We start from the raw sequence: 22,004 nt of genomic DNA, 5'->3' as shown, positions 1-22,004 counted from the left end.
TGCCTGGCACTCAGTAGGTACTCTGTAAAGTTTGTTTATTGAATGGAACAATTATCTTTTCATTTTTCTTTTTCAAAATGAATTCTTTTCTTTTTGCATATGAAAATAATACATGTTCATTATTGGGGTAAAATGACGATTCTGAAAAGAGAGAAAACAAATTGCCTTATATCCCATTATCCAGTGACAGCACTGTTATAATTTTGGTGCATATCCTTCCAGAAGGTTTTCAGTGTTCACATACACAAGCATATCACATACATATAAGTATGTATTTTGAAGTTAGATGATATTTATTTTATATCATGTTGCTATTATATCTTAAAACTACAATCTTTTCCAGGCCAAGATAATTCTAAATTTTTAGTAAAAGTTTTGAAAAAAGAAAAATTTCTAGAAAGCTAAAATTTCAGGATGTATACCGACTATAAAATATGCAGAGCCAAAAGCCAAATGCAATAGCAAAAGTAAGGGACATGGCTAAGGACAAATCATTCACAAACCTTTCCTTAATTAAACTGAATAAAGTTAATATATAGGTAAGAGGCTTTTGTAAGGGTACACAACTTTAAAAGTTCCAGTAGTGTCTTTTTCTTCTATTTCCTCAATTTAAAGAAAAATTCTTTGGGATGTCTCTTAGTGTCTTTTTGAACGAATTTAATTTTCATCTTTTTTTTTCTTCCAACTGAGAAAAGGGGGAAAATAATTGAGCCTTTTCAAGCTCTGATTTGTTCTCTAAGTTCTCTTCAGTATTTTATTTTTCTTCGCAGGAGAAGAAATCACTGTAGAGTTTTATTAAGCCCAATATTCAATCAAAATCACAGTGGCAAAAATTTTAAAGTTGTTTTGAGGATTTTCTGGGTCATATGGGCAAAACAAATTCCCAAATAGCAAATACTTCAGAAAGAAAAATCATACCACTGAAATATTTTTGTTCATCAAATTATGTATATTGGTATTAACCTAAAATTAAGTTAATAGAAGTAAAATTATTTATATGGATGCATTTAACTTTTACAGAAAACTTTTGAAAAATAAAAAGATTGTTATTATATTTATTTATTATATAAGCTCAAAAGAAAAAAGTCCTTATGAAAAATTGTGTCTAAAATACATTCAACTGACATAACAAATAAAAAAGTTCAAAAACCTATACATAAATGTATATATATACACATAATATTAATTTAAAAAATATATGCACAGAAAAACATGGCAAGGGAAATACACCAAAATTTTAGCAGTAGTCCTTTCTTGGTAGTATTACTATAAGTGTTTTCTATCTTTTTCTTTGAACTTGATTGTGTTTTCCAAATTTTCTATAATGAAGATTTTTATAATATTAAAAATGGCACAAACATGTGTTGAGTACTGTTTTAAAGCCTTTTAATGAGAATAAGCTTATGAGATTCTGTGCTGTAGGGAAGTCATTATTGTCTTTATTTTAAAGGTGAGGAAATTGAGGATCATAGAAGTAAAATGATTTGGCTACAAGCAACCCAGCTAGCAAGTGACAGAGCACAACCAGAACCCATTTTATTGGGTTAGCCAAAAAGTTCATTTGGGTTTTTCCGTAAAAGAACTTACAGTCAATCCAATATCTGACGCCTCATTCCTTGCTCCTTCTATTACACCTCACCAAATATTTGTTGAAGAAAGACTCAGTCTTCATTCAACCAATTGTTACTAAGCATCTAATATATCCTTAACTCGGTGCAGAATTCTGGGTAAGTAGTGCCAAATAAGACTAAAGACCGTGATAGACACAGTGGGGATACACAAAAGAAGTGTAATACAAGGTCCTCACTCTGGAAAAGTCTGTGACCTAATATACAAATAAAATACACACCATTAAAAGAAATGTAAAAATAGAAGTCAATATATGATATATTTAAATAAGTGGTATAAATGAAAATACTATAAAATGTAGAAATGTTATTGAATTTGGGGGCTATTAAGAGAGACTTCACATATTGGGCCTTAATATTTGAGAAGGTAGAAAGAAAATAAAAAGGCTCTACCAAGCCAAAGAAATCTTTAGCTAAATCATGAAGATGGGAGTGTAGAAGGCAAATTACAAATAAAGGAAAAGGAAACATGGGGCTATAATAGAGTATTATGCCATATAGAGCTGGAAAAATAAGTTGGACCATGGTCATAACTAGAACCCAAGTTGCAATGAAATGAATTCTATTATAAAGGATACTGTATTTATTCCTGTGAGCCCTGGGGAACCATGAAACTTTCTAAGTCACATAATAAGGATGTGTACTAGATGCATTGTTTGAAAACTGAAACTGAAGTGAAGGAGATTAGAAGGCTATTAAAAAGGGACATTTGTAAGCAAACCCACCATAATAGGAGGGATAAGCGCTTTACAAAAAGTATCTGTAAATGCACAGACCAAGAATAGCTTCTTTTTTAAAAAAGAAGAGAAAAGATAGGGCACCATCAGTTCTGAAGATTCATTACAAAGTTTCAGAATTTATACTTTCAGACATGAAAATTCATTACAGTATATGAGTTACTAAGATAGTGTGGTATTCTTCAAGGATAGACAAATAGAAAAATAGAATAAAATAGAGATTCCAGAAATAGTCACATATACATATGGTTCCTTGATTTGTGACAAAGGGAGTAACTACTAATGTGGTCTCTTGTAACTATGGTAAGGGTTTAACTATTGCTGGTGGACTTCGAAGATTCACAGACAGGAAACTAGATATTGATGGGAAGGTTGTCAATCATGGAAAAAATGGTGCTTAATATATGACTACATATGAATACAATAAAATTCTAGGATTAGTAAATAAATGGCTTCAAGTTATAGTGTATTCCTGTGAATCTTGTATTTAAATATTTTCATACAAGTTGAAAGAACAGGGTATAACCTCCACTTGATTTCAACAATTGTTAACAGTTTGCTATATTTAATCTCTCTCTCTAAACACACACACACACACACACATACACACACACACACAATTCTCGTTCAACCAATTGAAAGCAAGCTGCTAACACGACACTTTCACGTCTAATATTTTAGCACGTCTTAAGAATTACATTCTTCTATATATCCATAATAACATAGTTCCACAATGTTCTTTTTTGCTCGTTGCAATTGTGTCTTAATTCCCCCTTTTTCCTGGATATAATCCAGCCTTTAGGAATTTTTGCAGGGGGTGATCATTGGTTTTTGCATGTCTGAAAAAAACTATTTTATCTTCATTCTTGCAAGGTATACCACTCTAGGTTGAAGTTACATTCTACAAGCACTTCATGATACTATCCTCCTTTATCCCTTTTTTGTTGTCAGGACGTTTGCTGATTGTGATCGTTAATTTTACGTGTCAACTTGACTAGGCAACAGGGTACCGAGAGATATTTGCTTAAACATTATTCCGGGTGTGTCTATGAGGGTGTTTCTGGATAAGATTTGAATCAATAGACCGAGTAAAGCAGATTGCCTGCTCCAATATAATCTAATCCACTGAAGGCCTTAATGGGACAAAAGGCTGAGTCAGAGAGAATACGCTTTCTGCCTGACTGTTTTCTAAGACATCCATACATGTTTCCCTATCTTCAGACTCAGACTTGACTGGAACTTACATTATCAGCTCTCCTGCTTCTCAGGCCTTCAGACTTCGACCAGAACTATACCATCAGTTCCTGGGTCTCCAGCTTGCTGACTACAGGGCTTGGAATTTCTCAGTCTCCATAAAAGCATGAGCCAACTTCTTATAATAAATAAACATACATCTAGACATATATATTGTCTTCATCTGCATCTAATCTGCTGTATAAGCTATACACCAAGTTGTAATTTCTAATTATTACATTTTTCAGTTTTAGACAATCTGGCTCTTTTTCAAGTCTGCTTCATTGTATTATAGTATCTTATTCCTTAGTTACACATAATTTAAATATACTCATTTATTCTTTTCAAATATACTAAACCTATGTTTCTAAATGCTATATAAGTAATTCCAATATCTGAATTCTTTATACTAGTCTGATCCTGTTATTTATTGTTTATGTAGAATCTCTCTCACGGTAGCTTATTTCCCTGCATGTTTTATGATTCTGGGTTGTAAGCTCATGTTTTTTAAAACTTTTTCCTTGAAATTATGTGAGACCTGACTTAAAGTATTTTCCTCTACACAGGCTCTGAATTTGCCTCTACTGGGTGTCTGGGGAACTACCAAATTCGTTAGCTTTAAGTTCTCAGCATGGAATTTTTCAGACTAGACAGACTACAGAGCTGCAGACCTGTGTGAGGTTCCACTTTTGGTAATAAATGATCAGGACAGCCCTTTCCTCTTTACCACCCAAGGCAAGGCCAAGACTGGCAAGTATTCTTACTGTCTTCCTTTGAAGGTTAGAGGTTGCCATATTACCCATTGAACAGACTAAAACTTATGCTGATTTCCCAACTTGAGTGGGTCCGAAAAGTTTCTTTCCTTGTCTGCAGATCACAGCTCTTTAAAACGAAAGTTGTGAGTCACTAGGGAACCCAGGGAAGCCTCTGAGTACAGTACTCACCTGCCTCTAGATACGTGGTTTCTCATTGTTCTGGGTTTATGAAGTATTCTCTTATTTGCCAATACAAACATTCATTTAAAAAGAGTTTTGAAAATACTTTATCCTACCTTTTAGGGTGCTGTGTACTAGTATAATAGAATTGTTAATTGACTATACCCAGCACAATGGTGCTGTCAGCTTTAGCGTGTGTTTGGCAGTTGGTCTCTGAGGCTCCCACCTGTAAAGGCAGTGAAAACGCAGCACGATAACTAGTCCGTGCTTCAGTCTTGTTTACCAAGATCAAGCTAGGTCGCTGAGTCTAGCCTGGTGACTGTCCCTGGCTGCTTGGAGAAGCTACACAGACATCGTTTGTAACTGTGCACCTCCGGAACAGGCCCAGAGACAAACTTTTGTGAGGTCTGTAACAAGAAGGAGCCTGCCACCCCGCACAAAATTAAGCATGGCATCCTGGTTGGTGTTTTTGTTCATGAAAGGGTAGTGACCTTGCTGGTTTCCTGTGCTGCTGCTTTCCTTGCCGCTGTTGCTTGTGCTCTCCTGACCCCCAGGGTTATCGAGGTGCACATCCATGGTGGTCTGTGGCCCAGGGGCTGATGGAAAAAAAAAGGGAACAGGAGGAAGGAGCATTTGGTACTCGACTGCTCTCCCAATGTAAATCCCATAGCCAATGCACCTAGGCTTTGCCTAGCACTCCTGCTTTCCAGAATACCAAAGGGCTAAGCTTGCAATCATGGGCCTTATGGTCTCCATCCAAGTCATAGGCAAAATGACTCTACTAGATGTGGACTCTTATCCCAGGGATACTGTCATTCCCTGGAGGAAGAGATGCTCACTGATGAGGGAGGCCATTAAGCTCCTGAACCTTCCCCATAACCACCCAGAAGGTCTGCACCACAGGTGATAGTGCAGACACAGCTGAAAACTTCAACTTTACATGGCTAGAAACCCAAAATATTCCCAGGAAATTTGTACAGAGGAAAAAAAAGAAAAACAAGACAGGAAGCCCACATGATAGGAAAGGGACTGTAGCAGAGGATGGTTTTGATCCATCACGTCTGGGCTGTAGGCCCAGCACTTCTTCCCGCACCGCTCTGCTGCTTACGTCTGTTGCAACAAAGATTCTAATTCTCGGGATTATAGGGAAATACTCATGGTGCCCTTGTGGTGCCAGATTCAAACCCAACCTAGGCCCAGCGTCTTTAGATCATATAAATCAACCATTGCTAACTGTCAATACTAATTTGAGGGTCTCTGGAGGAAGCAACTTATAAATATAATCAGGGTAGAAAGGATTTCCGCCCCCACCCCCAAGTATATCCAGTGACCAAAAACGATAATAAGATAAACAAAATAAGGAAAGAAAGAAACCTGGATACAGGGAGGAGGACACTAAGAAAACAACAACCTAAAACAAAGGCCCACAGTTTGACCCAATTGAAAATACAAAATTTACTGAACGAATTTATATAGCAAATGATGAAGGTTCACTGATTGCCTTCTGTGCCTCTCCATAGAGGCTTTGAATTAACTCTAATATCTGCTGAAATTCACCAGGTGGCAAACATTTATGGCTTTAACCAATACTAGGGCTAAAATTACAATTATACCTGGGAGTTCCATTAATTTAAACATCGTATCCCCCATAATGGGGTATTTACCTATGGGAGTTACTGAATATAAAAGAGGACAAATAGATATGCTTCACCTTAACCATCAGAACTTTGTCTTGCTTAAATTCCCCATGGTTATAGCACTCATCGCTCTAAAATATCCCTTGGGCCTGGGCATGGATACTCTGACCCAATGAAAAATAAATGAAAATTAAATTAAGTCTTTGACACTTACAAATTGGTTTGACAAAATGAGAACCCATGACCTTCCCCACCCCTTCCCCCAGTTAAAATAGTTAACATGACTCAAGGTAATTTAAAACAGGGTCTTCCAGTATTAAAACTTGTTTTATAAGAGGAACTGAGTGAAGGGTTGTTATTCCCACTGTTTCTGCATTTAACAGCCCTATTTGGCCTGTTAAACCTGAAACAAAAGAATGGTGCCCCATAGTGGATTGCTGCAACTGTAAAGCCATGGTCCCATCCCATTAAGGCCTCTGTACCCAACAACTTAATTATTAAAATTGCTGACTCCATCCAATCAGCAACCGGTCTATATTTTGCTGCTATAAATTAGGCTAATATGTTCTGTACAATGCCTAGTTCAACAGCCTCTCAGCCACAGTTTGCCTTTACCACTGAAGGGACACAATCCACCTTTAAAAGGATACCCATGGGATACCTCAGCATCCTTGCCATTGCACACAATCTCCACAGGCAAGATCTTAACTGTAACCACCTTTCTCCAGATATGACATTACATCAATGACATCCTCCTCCATGGAGATTTGTTTGACATACTCATTAAAGACATACAAATACTCACAAAGGAGCTCCCAAAAAGGGGATGAACCATTGTCCCACACATAGTGCAAGGCCCTGCCACTTCCATTAAATTTCTGAAAGTTACTTGGTAAATTGAAGGTTCGCTGACATTGTCATGAAACAGGTATTGACCCTCTCAGCAACCACAAGGTCAGTACAAATTCAACAACTTTTAGCCCCTTTTAGGTTCTGGAGGCAACATATTCCTCATTTACAAATTTTACTTAATGTTTTTGATGCTGTTTCTTCTAAATTAGCCTACCTCAAAGGGGACTCCTTCCAAAAAAGGCTCTAGAAATCTGTCCAAATTGAAATCAACAAGCACTCTAGTTTGTGCCCTCAGAGCCCTCTTTACTGTAGCTTTAGCAAGCTCCTCTCTTGCCTCCTGGAGTCTCTGGACCACCTATGAAGGTTGTAAGTTGCTCATGGACTTCTGATGCAAGAAACTGCCTTTCTCAGCCTGGCACTATACACCATCAGGATAGCCACATACTGGCCTCTTCTGGAAATAGAAGCTATCACAAACCTTGAGCCTGCAACCCTCTGTGCCCAGCTACCCACTATGCCTTGAGTTATCCAAGCAGCAGTTCAACAGCTTGAGGCATGGCTCCTGAGCCTTCCTTGCTACAAGATGGAGTCACACCTGGGCCTTCTAGCACATTTCCTCTGTTGGAGGGGGTGGCCTCCCCTGTTCTCAGTCCCTTCACTAATACCACTATGCTAGAAGAGGTCACCCCTATCCCAGAGTCCTTTGATACCTGGGGAGCCTTTTGGGGATCAACTGAATGGACAGCAATGGAAGTTTGTACACTTTACTAATGCTGGTGCTGCCATGATAAATGATGGAGCTCGGAGGAGAGCTACTCCTTCTCATCATTTAACCAAAATGTCCCTGATAAAAGACAGGACCCAAGAGTCAGTACAACTGGCACACTTCAGGCAATCGACATTTGATGCCATCTACACATTTTTACAAATTCTTAGGCCATGACCTAAGAGTTGCCCCCTTTGGGGTAAAGAACTCCAGGAATCTCTTGCTCCACAGTTACTCAGAATAAATCAAGGTAACAAATTACTCTACATATACTAAGGCCACGATACAAGTCCTCTGCAGGATGCTCTGTATCCTCTTTGGAGTTCTAGATACTACCAAGAGTGACCAAGACACTCATTTCACTTCCAGCATACACAGTGCTGGGCTCTTGAAGAAGACATTCAGTCAAATTCCCACCTCCCCTGGGGCCCCAGGCAGTCAGCTCCAGGCAGCTGGTGAAACTGAGAGGCTTCATGGGTTTCTTAAAGAATTCCTATTTGTCACAAAGTGGAAAATTCTTGCTCACCTCCTGGAGATACCTACTCCTTACACCAATGCCACATGGACCTCTCAATTGCCTTTATTGATTGCAAATGGGGACACCTCTAAAGTTCCTGGTCAGGTGCCTACTTTGTTCCCTAAAAGTCTCAGTCATCACCAAGGTTTAAACTCATGTCAAGGGATCAAGGGGTCACTTGTGGCACAAAACCAAAAATTAAGGATTAGTATAATGTGGTGCCTTGACATTTGATAAAATAGGTCTCGAATGGCCTAACCCAAGTTCCCTTTCCCACTCAGTTCCCATGGGTAACGTCTCCTAGCCAAACACCCTTCTTATTAAAGGCATCAGGCACAATTCCTGCTCATCTCTGAGTAGCAGAATTATTCAAACAAGCCAATCATATCCTCCCACAGGAACCAAGAAGCACCCCACCCTTACTACTGCAAAGCCTGCCTCTCACAGCCCTGGTTGTTCACTTTGTTCCCAAGTGTATCCCCTATGTGGCCCTGCATGGTGTCCTCTTCCCCAGGCTGTGAGTATATATGATGAATAAACTGCTGTCCATTTCATCTGATCTCGCCTGTCCAGTGCCAGGTGTCATGTATTTAGCCATCCCCATAACCCTAGGGTGGGAATCCCTCTTTCACCAATGGGGTAAACAGGAGTCAATTTAAATACCCTACCACCAATACCACTTTCCTTTCCCTCTTGAAAGGGAACGGTAAGTATAAGGAGGACAAGGTATCAGGTTCACGTATATTTTGTGCCCATGCTGACCCTCACTGAGTTGCAGCTTGTCCTGTTTCATCACTGTACACTGGGATCTACTGCTGCTATCTCAGGTACAACTATAACCTCAACTAGAGGTAAGTGCAGCTGTATCCTCTTTGTTCCAACCTCAGGATATTTAGGGTCCACGGCCTATTTAAAGCACTCTGTGTTCTTCTTGAGGTCATTTCAGTCTCTCCTGCACCCCTCTGAGGGCATGGGAACTCCACGAAGCAGCACTCAGGCCCATCTGCTGAAGCTCACCATTGCTTCTCTTTCTAAGGTTATACAGGATATGGAGCTTCTTTAAAATGCTCAGTTTCCCTGGGAATTAAGACCTAGTCCTTTCTACACTTGGATTTCCTAACCCCATTCAAATTTCTACTGCTTAAGCCTCCTCTGGCTCAACTCAGTGAGTCCTGGGCACCATCCCAAAGACTCAGACATTGCCTAGGGTCTCCTCACATCTTGAATTCTTCTCCTACCAGCTAGTTAGTGATTCATTTCCCTCCCAGAAATACCAAAAGGAACTCTTATGTCATCATATACTCTCTCTCACTCTAAGGTCTGTTCTCAGTCTCTAGTCTCAGATGGCTCAAAAAAAGCTTTTGCTCTCAAAAAGTCAAGTTATTTTCTAGAGATAACTTTGACTTGCAAAACTTTGCTCTTTGTTTTCATTTTAAAAAGCTAATCAAAAAGTTAAGCAAACTTTTAACCTAGATAATGTATATGACTCCTCAGTGAATAGTCTCTATAGAAAGCATTAAAGGAAGTATAAAGGAATAAAGAAACCTTAGTTGATAATTAAAATAATTATCATCTATATGCATTTAAAACAGCTACTCTTAGTAGAGTCCTTACTTAGCAAGGTAGTGAATTGCTTCATATACATTATTTTATTTAATCCTTATAACAAATGTCAGAGATACAGAAGGCGGGGAGGATTATCTCCATAATTCAAATGAGACAACTGAAATTTTGTCTTCCAAATATTAGGAACTGTCTCTAAATTACGATCTAAAGCCCTGTTATGTGTGATTCCAAAACATGGTCTTTTAATTATTTCATTATATTGTTGCCCCTCTATTGGGTTGGCCAAAAAGTTCATTCGTGTTTTGCTGTAACATCTTATGGAAAAACCCAAATGAACTTTTGGGCCACCCCAATAGAATCATAGGCCTTATAAATTTGGAAGAGATTAGAATAGAATAAAAATAACTAGAGTAATGAAGTTAGGGATCCAGAACCCACTTAAGAGCTCACCTACTATGCTACTACCATATGCATATTTTCTCTCCTTGATCAACATATTCTCCATAACATTAAACCAAACTCAAGACATTGTTCAATTCATGTGTTATGAAACTTTAACTCAATTTTGAATCATAAAAATGAAAATCATGTGATTGAAATAACATACACAAGTCTGAGTAAAAATTACTTTTAGTTTTCTTTATACTTCTTATTAACTATTACATAATATACCTACACAGTATAATTATATAATCTGTGAACACACACATTCAGATGCCTTAAAATCCTTTTACAGAATAACATGGAAGCAAATTCCTATTGCTTGTGGTATAATTTCATCTATAACTTAATTATTGTTATTTTTAGTTGTGTTAGTTTTACCTTGCAACTTTTCTTCCATGTCACAACAATTAGCAGAATTCACTGAAAATAGTAAAAGGTCAATATAAATGTTTGTTTAAAGATTCTAAAATTTTGGGGAGACCTTCAAGATGGCAGAAGAGTAAGATGCAGTCCTGCCCACCAGAAAGACAAGATCCAGGCTCATCCACCAGAACACAGGCACAAGTCCTCTAAATGGATTAAATGCTACAAACAAAAGACATAGACTAGCTGAATGGATACAAAAACAAGACCCATACATATGCTGTATACAAGAGACCCAATTCAGGCCTAGGGACACATACAGACTGAAAGTAAGGGGATGGAAAAAGATATTCCATGCAAATGGAAATCAAAAGAAAGTCGGAGTAGCAATTCACATATCAGAAAAAATAGACTTTAAAATAAAGACTATTACAAGAGACAAAGAAGGACACTACCTAATGATCAAGGGATCAATTCAAGAAGAAGATATAACAATTGTAAATATTTATGCACCCAACATAGGAGCACCTCAGTACATAAGGCAAATGCTAACAGTCATAAAAGGGGAAATTGACAGTAACACAATACTAGTAGGGGACTTTAACACCCTACTTTCACCAGTGGACAGATAATCCAAAATGAAAATAAATAAGGAAACATAAGCTTTAAATGATACATTAAACAACATGGACTTAAACGATATTTATAGGACATTCCATCCAAAAACAACAGAATACACATTCTTCTCAAGTGCTCATGGAACATTCTCCAGGATAGATCATATCTTGGGGCACAAATCAAGCCTTGGTAAAGTTAAGAAAATTGAAATCGTATCAAGTATCTTTTCCAACCACAATGCTATGAGACTAGATATCAATTACAGAAAAAAAATCTATAAAAAATATAAACACATGGAGGCTAAACAATACAGCACTTAATAACCGAGAGATCACTGAAAAAATCAAAGAGGAAATAAAAAAATACCTAGAAACAAATGACAATGAAAACGCAACAACCCAAAATCTATGGGATGCAGCAAAAGCAGTTCTAAGAGGGAACTTTATAGCAATACAATCCTACCTCAAGAAACAAGAAATATCTCAAATAAACAATCTAACCTTACACCTAAAGCAATTATAGAAAGAAGAACAAAAAAACCCAAAGTTAGCAGAAGGAAAGAATTCATAAAGATCAGAACAGAAATAAATGAAAAAGAAATGAAGGAAACAATAGCAAAGGTCAATAAAACTAAAGGCTGGTTCTTTGAGAGGATAAACAAAATTGATAAACCATTAGCCAGACTCATCAATTAAAAAAAAGGGAGAAGATTCAAATCAATAGAATTAGAAACGAAAAAGAAGTAACAACTGACACTGCAGAAATACAAAGGATCATGAGAGATTATTACAAGCAACCATATGCCAATAAAATGGACAACCTGGAAGAAATGGATAAATTCTTAGAAAGGTACAACCCTCCAAGACTGAACCAGGAAGAAATAGAAAATATAAACAGACCAATCACAAGCACTGAAATTGAGACTGTGATTAAAAATCTTCCAACAAACAAAAACCCAGGACCAGATGGCTTCACAGGCAAATTCTATCGAACATTTAGAGAAGAGTTGACACCTATCCTTCTCAACCTCTTCCAAAATATAGCAGAGGGAGGAACACTCCCAAACTCATTCTATGGGACCACCATCACCCTGATACCAAAACCAGACAAAGATGTCACAAAGAAAGAAAACTACAGGCCAATATCACTGATGAACATAGACGCAAAAATCCTCAACAAAATACTAGCAAACAGAATCCAACAGCATATTAAAAGGATCATACACTATGATCAAGTGGGGTTTATCCCAGGAATGCAAGGATTCTTCAATATACACAAATCAATCAATGTGATACAACATATTAACAAACTGAAGGATAAAAACCATATGATCATCTCAATAGATGCAGAAAAAGCTTTTGACAGAATTCAATACCCACTTATCATAAAAACCCTCCAGAAAGTAGACAGAGAGGGAACTTACCTCAACATAATAAAGGCCATATGTGACAAACCCACAGCCAACATCGTTCTTATTGGTGAAAAACTGAAACCATTTCCACTAAGATCAGGAACAAGACAAGGTTGCCCACTCTCACGACTACTTTTCAACATAGTTTTGGAAGTTTTAGCCACAGCAAACAGAGAAGAAAAAGAAATAAAAGGAATCCAAATCAGAAAAGAAGAAGTAAAGCTGTCACTGTTTGCAGATGACATGATTCTACACATAGAGAATCCTAAAGACGCTACCAGAAAACTACTAGAGCTTATCAATGAATTCGGTAAAGTAGCAGGATACAAAATTAATGCACAGAAATCTCTTGCATTCCTATATACTAATGATGAAGAATCTGAAAGAGAAATTAAGGAAACACTCCCATTTACCATTGCAACAAAAAGAATAAAATACCTAGGAGTAAACCTACCTAAGAAGACAAAAGACCTATGCAGAAAACTATTACACTGATGAAAGAAATTAAAGATGATACAAACAGATGGAAAGATATACCATGTTCTTGGACTGGAAGAATCACCATTGTGAAAATGACTATACTACCCAAAGCAATCTACAGACTCAATGCAATCCCTATCAAACTACCAATGGCATTTTTCACAGAACTAGAACAAAAAATTTCACAATTTGTATAGAAACACAAAAGACCCCGAATAGCCAAAGCAATCTTGAGAAAAAAAAACGGAGCTGGAGGAATCAGCCTCCTGGACTTCAGACTATACTACAAAGCTACAGTAATCAAGACAGTATGGTACTGGCACCAAAGCAGAAATATAGATCAGTGGAACAGGATAGAAAGCCCAGAGATAAACCCACGCACATATGGTCACCTTATTTTTGATAAAGGAGGCAAGAATATACAATGGAGAAAAGACAGCCTCTTCAGTAAGTGGTGCCTGGAAAACTGGACAGCTACATGTAAAAGAATGAAATTAGAACACTCCCTAACACCATACACAAAAACAAACTCAAAATGGATTAAAGACCTAAATGTAAGGCCAGACACTATAAAACTCTCAGAGGAAAACCTAGGCAGAACACTCTATGATGTAAATCACAGCAAGATCCTTTTTGACCCACTTCCTAGATAAATGGAAATAAAAACAAAAATAAAAGAAATGGGACCAAATGAAACCTAAAAGCTTTTGCACAGCAAAGGAAATCATAAACAAGATGAAAAGACAACCTCAGAATGGGAGAAAATATTTGCAAATGAAGCAACTGACAAAGGATTAATCTCCAAAATTTATAAGCAGCTCATGCAGCTCAATATCAAAAAAAACAAACAACCCAATCCAAAAATGGGCAGAAGACCTAAACAGACATTCCTCCAAAGAAGATATACAGATTGCCAACAAACACATGAAAGGATGCTCAACATCACTAATCATTAGAGAAATGCAAATCAAAACTACAATGAGGTATCACCTCACACCGGTCAGAATGGCCATCATCAAAAACTCTACAAACAATAAATGCTGGAGAGAGTGTGGAGAAAAGGGAACCCTCTTGCACTGTTGGTGGGAATGTAAACTGATACAGCCACTATGGAGAACAGTATGGAGGTTCCTTAAAAAACTAAAAATAGAACTACCATACGACCCAGCAATCCCACTACTGGGCATATACCCTGAGAAAACCATAATTCAAAAAGTGTCATGTACCACAATATTCATTGCAGCTCTACTTACAATAGCCAGGACATGGAAGCAACCTAAGTGTCCACTGACAGATAAATGGATAAAGAAGATATGGCACATATATACAATGGAATATTACTCAGCCATAAAAAAAGAAATTGAGTTATTTGTAGTGAGGTGGATGGACCTAGAGTCTGTCATATAGAGTGAAGTAAGTCAGAAAAACAAATACCGTATGCTAACACATATATATGGAATCTAAAAAAAAAAAAAGGTCTTGAAGAACCTATGGGCAGGACAGGAATAAAGACGCAGATGTAGAGAATGTACTTGAGGACAAGGGGAGGGGGAACGGTAAGCTGGGATGCAGTGAGAGAGTGGCATGGACTTATATATACTACCATATGTAAAACAGGTAGCTAGTGGGAAGCAGCCACATAGCATAGGGAGATCAGCTTGGTCCTTTGTGACCACCTAGAGTGGTGGGATAGGGAGGGTGAGAGGGAGGAGATATGTATATGTATAGCCAATTCACTTTGTTACAAAGCAGAAACTAACACACCACTGTAAAGCAATTATACTCCAATAAAGATGTTAAAAAAAAAAGATTTAAAAAAAAAGATTCTAAGATTTTTTTTGGTTTAATTTTAGACTTTATTAATTTTTGCTGTACTTTTTCTTTCCATATTTTAACCAAAAACTGCAAAGAAGTTTGCACTTAATGCAAAGACATTTTCTGATTACTAAGTAGAGAAGACCCCAAAGAATGTAGCAAAGGAAACCCACTATTACATCCCATAGGGGTAACTGACAGTTGACTGCACTGTATTTACCAGATCTTTTAGTCATCTTTATACATTTTTAATTTTTCATTTTATACAAATAAACATGCATTTTACTGTAAAATTCTGAACTCTACCCTTGAAAGCTGTAATTATGATTTGGTGACCTTCTCCCAGCCGCCCTAGCTGTATACACCTTGGCCTGAATATACTTTTAGCTCAGTAACTACTAAATGATCAAGCACTCTGCTTCATCCATCTGCTCTAACAGTGACCTCTTTTGAATTTTCTTTTTTTATGAGGTTTGGATATTTCTTTTTATAGCTTTGCCAACGTAATCATATTACATTCTGACACCAGGCAGTGTAACTTAATTCTTCTTTGTTATGAGCCACTCCACAGAGAGGAACTAGATTTTTCACCTTAACGCTTGATTAACTTGTGGGAAAAAGCAGGCAAAAAACATGAGGTCTCTGGGAAAACTGTTAGCTTGCCTATGCCTGGAGACTAACACAGTGAATTTAAAACAAATTAGCGCTTAAGATTAAAAAAAAATTCGAATGGGGGAGAGCGGGAGAAATAGAGGAAGACAGGGTGGGTAAAAAGCCTATTTACCTAAAATTAATCTTATGCCAGATGAACTAGAGGAGTGTTTCCCAAACCTGCCTGCTCAGAAGACTCACATGGGAAGCTTGTTAACAATACAGGTTCCCAGTGCCTTTCCTAGAACCTTGAATCCTGTGTGTTTGACACCATATGTATTGCAAACACTCTGGAAGATTCTTACTCCCACACAAGTCTGAGAATAACTGAACTGGAGTAAAGGTTAGGTCAGATTCTTCTCCATCTTTCTCTAATAATACACTGAAAAAAATCTATAAATGATGTTGCTTCAGGGTCTAAGAGTATGTATCACCCAAAAGAATGGACTGTTTACTGGTGGTTTTAGCAAAGTATACCAACACATGCACACAGCTTTGGAGATCTACACATCCAATCTTCGACCTTATTAAAATTACCTTGTAGTAAATTAAAAATTAAATTATAAAACTAACTTTGTCCCGACTTCCTCTATCAGGACATACACTGATGGCCTTGGTTACATCAGTCATCCCCTGGGCAGGCTCTTTCACCTTTTACTCCGATAACCAACCCTGAAGTTCACCACTAAATTAGTTTAATATGGTTTTCGCTCAATGTTCTATGTTGGTGACTTGTTTTACTCGCAGAAGATCACACCTCTAGGGTGGCAAGAACACATGGGGTCTAAGTGTGGACAGTGGCTAGTAGGTGTTCAATGAGTGCTTTTTGGGTTAACTTAACATCGATCTAACTGTGCACTCCACCTCATCTGCAGATCCTGTCTGTGCAGATAGGAAGCTTATGTTACTGAATTTGATAAAAGTGCTCTGTGTTGGCATTTTAAGCATTGCTGCTTTAAACCCTAGGCTGGCAGTGTTCCTGAACCAAGAAAGACCTTTCGAGTCATCCTGCCACTTTGATCCATTTCACATCAGATTTTTATTGTTATCCTTTGACATTTGATTAAGGATAATGGTGAATTTTAGTATAGAAAAATTCCCCCAAATTCATCATAATTAAAATAACTGAAGAAAACACTACAAAGCTGACTCTGTTTGTAATAATCTGAAGAGTAGAATAATTACAGAAAATTCTCAAAGATCCTCAGTAGCAGGGGTAAAGTGAAGCGAAAAGGAAGCATGGATAAATACATGGATACATTAAAAATAGCAGAAAGAACTACTCACTAAAGCTTGTTGACCCTGGAGAGTCATTTTGAGAGGTCAGAACATCCTGGATGATATTGACTAAAATATCTCTCGGTCTCTCAAAGAGACTGTAAAAAAAAATGGACTAAGAAAAAGTCAAGATTGAAGAAGATCTCATTTAATTCAACTATATTTGGGAGGAGCATCATTTATAGATGTGCACCTTCTGAATAAAAAAGATCATAAGTAATGTTTTGAAATAAACATTGAAATAATGTTTTGAAATGAAAGGCAGAGAGTAAGGGAGACACAGCATGAACACATCCTGGAGCACAATTTCATTACAACAATATATCTAACCTCTGGTCAACTGCAGACTCTTCCAGACCAAATGCTTTGCACCCTTCACTGTCTTTCTTCATCCATTTCCTCTTGTTCTCCTCCCCAGGCCCTGCTCCTGCCATAGACCTTCCAATGTCCTCTTCCCCTTCATCCTACCCAAACCAGCTTCTGGAAAATATTTACTTAATTTGTTCACAGGAACATGATCTATGTGTGGCTCCCTACAAGGAAAACTCCAAAGTCTCCGACCAAAGAAGCAAACTGTCAACTGTGGCACTTCCAGAAATTAGCTAATGGAAGAGGAGTGGTATTTGGGAAAGACAGGGCAAAGACTATCCTGAATTCTCAGCATTTTATCTTCCACCTGTTTGTAAGGTTGGTGGGGGTGTTGGAGTCTAATCTGTGCTCGTGGTACCACAAATTGCATGACATTGGACAGATTCTTCAACCTCTTTGAGGTTTAGTTTCCCTAGTCCCTGTCATGCAATGTTTCTTCAACGACTAAAGTATGCCCTTATTTTTCATTTGCAGTGTAGGCAGGAGAACTTAGATTCTTACAGTTTTATTTCTAGTAATTAAGTAGCTTTCAGTTGTTACCTCTTTCACTCCTCTTACCTTACACACTTAAACCCACATAAACGTCCCAATCATTTAACAAAAATAGGCAGGAAAGAAAGGGGAAAGCAGTGATTAAAGCTATTCTAATTCATTTATAAAATTTTAAAGGCCAATTTGTTTCACTTTTAAGACCTCTGGACTAGGTGTATTTGTTGCAATAACCCCCAAAACTTGGAATTTTCTGAGCTAGATGGATAAATTTTACTAAAAAAATTTTACTTCTACTGAGAAATGTGAGTTTAAGAAAAATCCATCCAGAATGTATATGACAGCTCTAGTTTCATTTGAACTACGAGTGCTCTGGTTCATGTTACTCATGTGTCACCAGGAAACCGTCCCTGAGTCTTTCAGTCTCAGGGGCGTTGACTCTTAAATTCCAAGCTACATACTCCACCCTAGAGTACTGAGGTTTCTGAAAATCTCAAAACTTTGCACGCTGGGGTCTGCAGGACAGTGACGATATATAATCATACTTCATAGGGTACGGAGAGTGAAGTGTTCTGGCATTTGCAGAAGCCCCTATCACAGGTGTGGAAACAATGAAAACAATACAAGTGTTCATAGGTTTGGGGGTTTTTTTTGTTTCCTTGTTTGTTCTTTACCTACTTGTGTTATGTCACTTTCCGCAGCAAAACCTCTCTGAAGCATGGATAGAAAGCAGAAGTACCTATCATCTGTTAACTTGAATAGTCTTCATATTTTAAAGTATTTTAATTGCCAAGATTAAAATTTGAAACCTGTTTCCCAGTAACTTCTAAATCAGGAGGCTTTCTGTAGTCTGAAACACTATGTTTCTTTGATGTACTTTTTAATTTAAGATAAGTTAGCCCTGTCAAAGCAGAATATTTTCGCTATTTTTTTCCCCACAGGCATTTGTTCAACTGAGGCCAAGTAGAATGGCCATTTTGCTGCTGCATTCTATGCATGAGGTAAACTCTTTTGAGCTTAAGAGTGTTCTCTTTCTTTTAATCCTTTCTATAACCTGCCTCCAGATTTATCTGAGAAACATATGTTGAGTCATTCTCATCTCTATTTTTCATATCCATAGTAGTAATTGTAACTGTAAATAGAATTTTTAGTCTTCTTAAAACTGCATTTTTAAAATATTAGCTGCAACCTGGCTGTCTCTCCCTTTAATTTATTCCAGTGGTAACTTCCATTTTTAAAATTAAGGGTAATATGTAAACATATGATTCATTTTCTAATTCTATCACCATCTATAACTGGGGGCAAGTGACTAACTTCTCATAACACATTTTTAATGACCTGTGAAGTTCAGTAGCTGGGTGAAGATTAATAAGTATGTTTTCCAAATTTAAAAATATATAGAAATATTTCAATAGGCTAATTTAAAAAACTGAAATGTAGCATTTTACACGAGACTCATGAGTCTTAATGTGACCTTAACCACAGCATACCTAATCTAGTTTCTTTTTCCTATTTTACAAATTAATGGAATTGATGCAAAGTCAAACGAATCAATGCCATTAAAGACTGTCAAGAGAAACCAAAAAATGACAATGTATAAGTAACTTGGAAATATCTGAGAATTTGGGGGCTAGAAGGAACTCCAGTCATCAGCAAATTAATAAACAAAAATTAAGCAAACAGACAAACAAACAAAAAGCAACCCTGAATTCAAAGATGAGGAAGAGACCAGATTGCAGGTATGATGGAGATCTGGTTAATTTCAGAATCAAGTCTAGACATCATGTCACTGGACATCTGGGCCAGTACTTATCCCACAATAATGACGGTTTCTAATTTTTTTCAAGGATAAAAACTACTTTTTAACATCATATCACTAGTGGATATGGTGAGTGTAATTTGTAAGGGGAAAAGGCCCAGCCTCTGGGGTGTGTGCAGGAGAGCAAGGCAGCCCTTCTGCTACCGCACTCGATGAAGCTCAGGCCTTCCTGTGGTTAGGGGAAGGTTTCTACTTGTAAAGTCTATTAGGGAAGCACATGTCCATATCGTGACCTTGAGCCTTGCTTAGAAGTGATTTCTGCGTTCTTCTAAGGCTTTATGAAAAAAATAAGAGCATTCACCTCTTTGACTGGAAAGCCCTCTTGCTTGAGAGTAGACTGTTGGGGTGGAAGGAGGCTTAGTTAAATGAGAATTCCAGTTTGGAATGATGAGATTCAGGTCCTAACAATTACTTACTCTTGTAATTTAAAAGTTGTATTCATTGGGGTATGAATTGCATAAATGCCAAAAATATAACAATCATAACATATACTGATTTCTCTATGTGTAGGGAGAGGGATTCTAGCCTAGATTCCAGGGAGGCAGAACAAGACTGAAGAACCTTGCCTGTGGAAGGTGGGCAGAAACCTGAAACAAGGTGGTCGGCTGGATACTAAGGAGAGAGCCAACCAGTAGCGGGCCCCGGAGAATGGGCACAATGAATGGACTTGTGTAGTAATGATGCTGAATATCTAATTCTAGGTTTCTTTTTTCTGCACTATAATTCTCTCATATTATCCTCAAGTCTTTGGTAAAGTTTACTATGCACTACAACCATCTTAGTGATATCTCTGCTTTGGGCAACAAAGGGAGTACCCTGGGGACAGTCTAAGATGACATAGACTAGAGAGAGTTGCAACAGCATCAAAAAGCTTTAGGAGACAGCAGGGAATGGTGAGCAGGGAGACCGGAGCACCAGACCAGAAAAAGTGACAGCTAGCACCCAGGGTAGATTCATAGACTCTGAGGATTCTAAGAAATAGTAGGTGTGGGGAAAACAAACAAACAGAACAGATTGTACCTCCTGGAGTGTGGAAGCTACGACTATGTTTATTGAGGTTTAATAGCAAGATGACTCCTCAAAGTTGAAGAACTTACACTTTTTAGATATCTGTTGATTGAAAAGACATTTAACAGTTGAAAAGGTACTATAAAATAAACATTTTAAAAAAATTAACCCTTATTTTTATAACAATAATCTATATACATTTGAAAAATGTTAGTATATATGATATGTGACAGTATTTATTCAGACACAGATGCATGGCTTTGTGGACCCCCCGACTAATTCTATAGAATTCTAGGGGATCAGGATATTCATTGTTGGCAAACACTGGACTGTATCATAAATCATGGCCCTAATGGCCAGCACCCGTCTCCTGTAACAACCATAATTTTAATCACTAACTTGTCAGCCTTCTTCTACCTACCTTTAATTCCGCCCTTCTTCCATGTGGAATTATAGGCTATTCAAGTTTAAAAAAAATGTTTAACACTTGGGTAATCTAAGTCCCTCAGATAGCTCTTAGAGATCGAAAAGCTAGATAACCATCATTGTCAATGTTCAGTAGACAATTCCAGAGGGTCTCAGCAATATATGGGTAGAATAGAATGCAAAAATCTCTCATGCTAGATTCCATCCCACAGTCCCATCATTTGTTCAGCCCAGAGTCCTGGGAGCCTATTTTGAGTACTGACAGCCCACCTCCAGTTTCGGGCTGTGGGCTTACACATTAATGGCATCCTTGCCTTATCCAAGCGTCATTTGTTAGAGTATGATAGTCACATGACAGAGAATCATTCTTGAGGGGAAAAAAATAAGATATCACTCCTGAAAACTCTAAATTATTTTCAGCAAGGCTGGGATGGAAAGTCTCAATTAGCAAGTGCAATAAAGATGTGACATTTAAAAACAAATTATAACACATTTCCATCCTTCATTGGAATACTGAATGATGACATATTGTTCTTTTATAGTTGCCATTTCCAAGTTTTAATTGCCTTGGTTTAATTGGTTTTAGCCAAAGAAATGTCAATTCGGTAATTACCCCTATGCTATTGGAATTATCTTCATTTAACGAGCAAAGGAAAACTGACTTCTGACAGGGAAAAACAATTAAAATATAATACCGGGGAAATACTGTATCACTGAGGTATTAAAAAATAATATTGTATATGACTGAAACTCAGTTTATTTCATAGGAATCAAAAAAATGTTCTTTTAAAATTCAAAACAGTAATATACCAAATACATAATCAAACATAAATTAGTTAATACAGAATCATGTTCATTCATTTATAAATTTATTAATTCACTTAGAAAATATCTACTGAGAGCCAATGATATGCCTGGCAAGAATTATATAACTACTTTCATGGAATCTAATGGGTGAGAAA

General features: G+C 37.4%; 1 protein-coding gene across 4 annotated transcripts in view; it reads right to left on the bottom strand.

Annotated features, from left to right (window-relative positions):
- The window catches only part of PKIB (cAMP-dependent protein kinase inhibitor beta), a 119,505-nt gene that overhangs the window by 30,304 nt on the left and 67,197 nt on the right, over positions 1 to 22,004 (bottom strand). For 2 of the 4 annotated variants that reach the window (XM_022555647.2, XM_022555638.2), the window contains exon 3: positions 5,025 to 5,129. The exons of the other annotated variants lie outside the window; for them this stretch is intronic. In XM_022555647.2, the coding sequence (XP_022411355.1) occupies positions 5,025 to 5,109 (85 nt within the window). In that variant the 5' untranslated portion in view covers positions 5,110 to 5,129. The remainder of the gene's footprint in view (positions 1 to 5,024; positions 5,130 to 22,004) is intronic. 4 annotated transcript variants of the gene reach the window in all.

Source organism: Delphinapterus leucas, chromosome 12 (genome assembly GCF_059928025.1).
Source record: "Delphinapterus leucas isolate spDelLeu-1000000601 "Yukka" chromosome 12, BTC_Dleu_Yukka2, whole genome shotgun sequence".
Classification (NCBI taxonomy): Eukaryota; Metazoa; Chordata; class Mammalia; order Artiodactyla; family Monodontidae; genus Delphinapterus; species Delphinapterus leucas.
The sequence above is the reverse complement of the archived record's forward strand: the minus strand, read 5'-3'. Positions and strand labels throughout refer to the sequence as shown.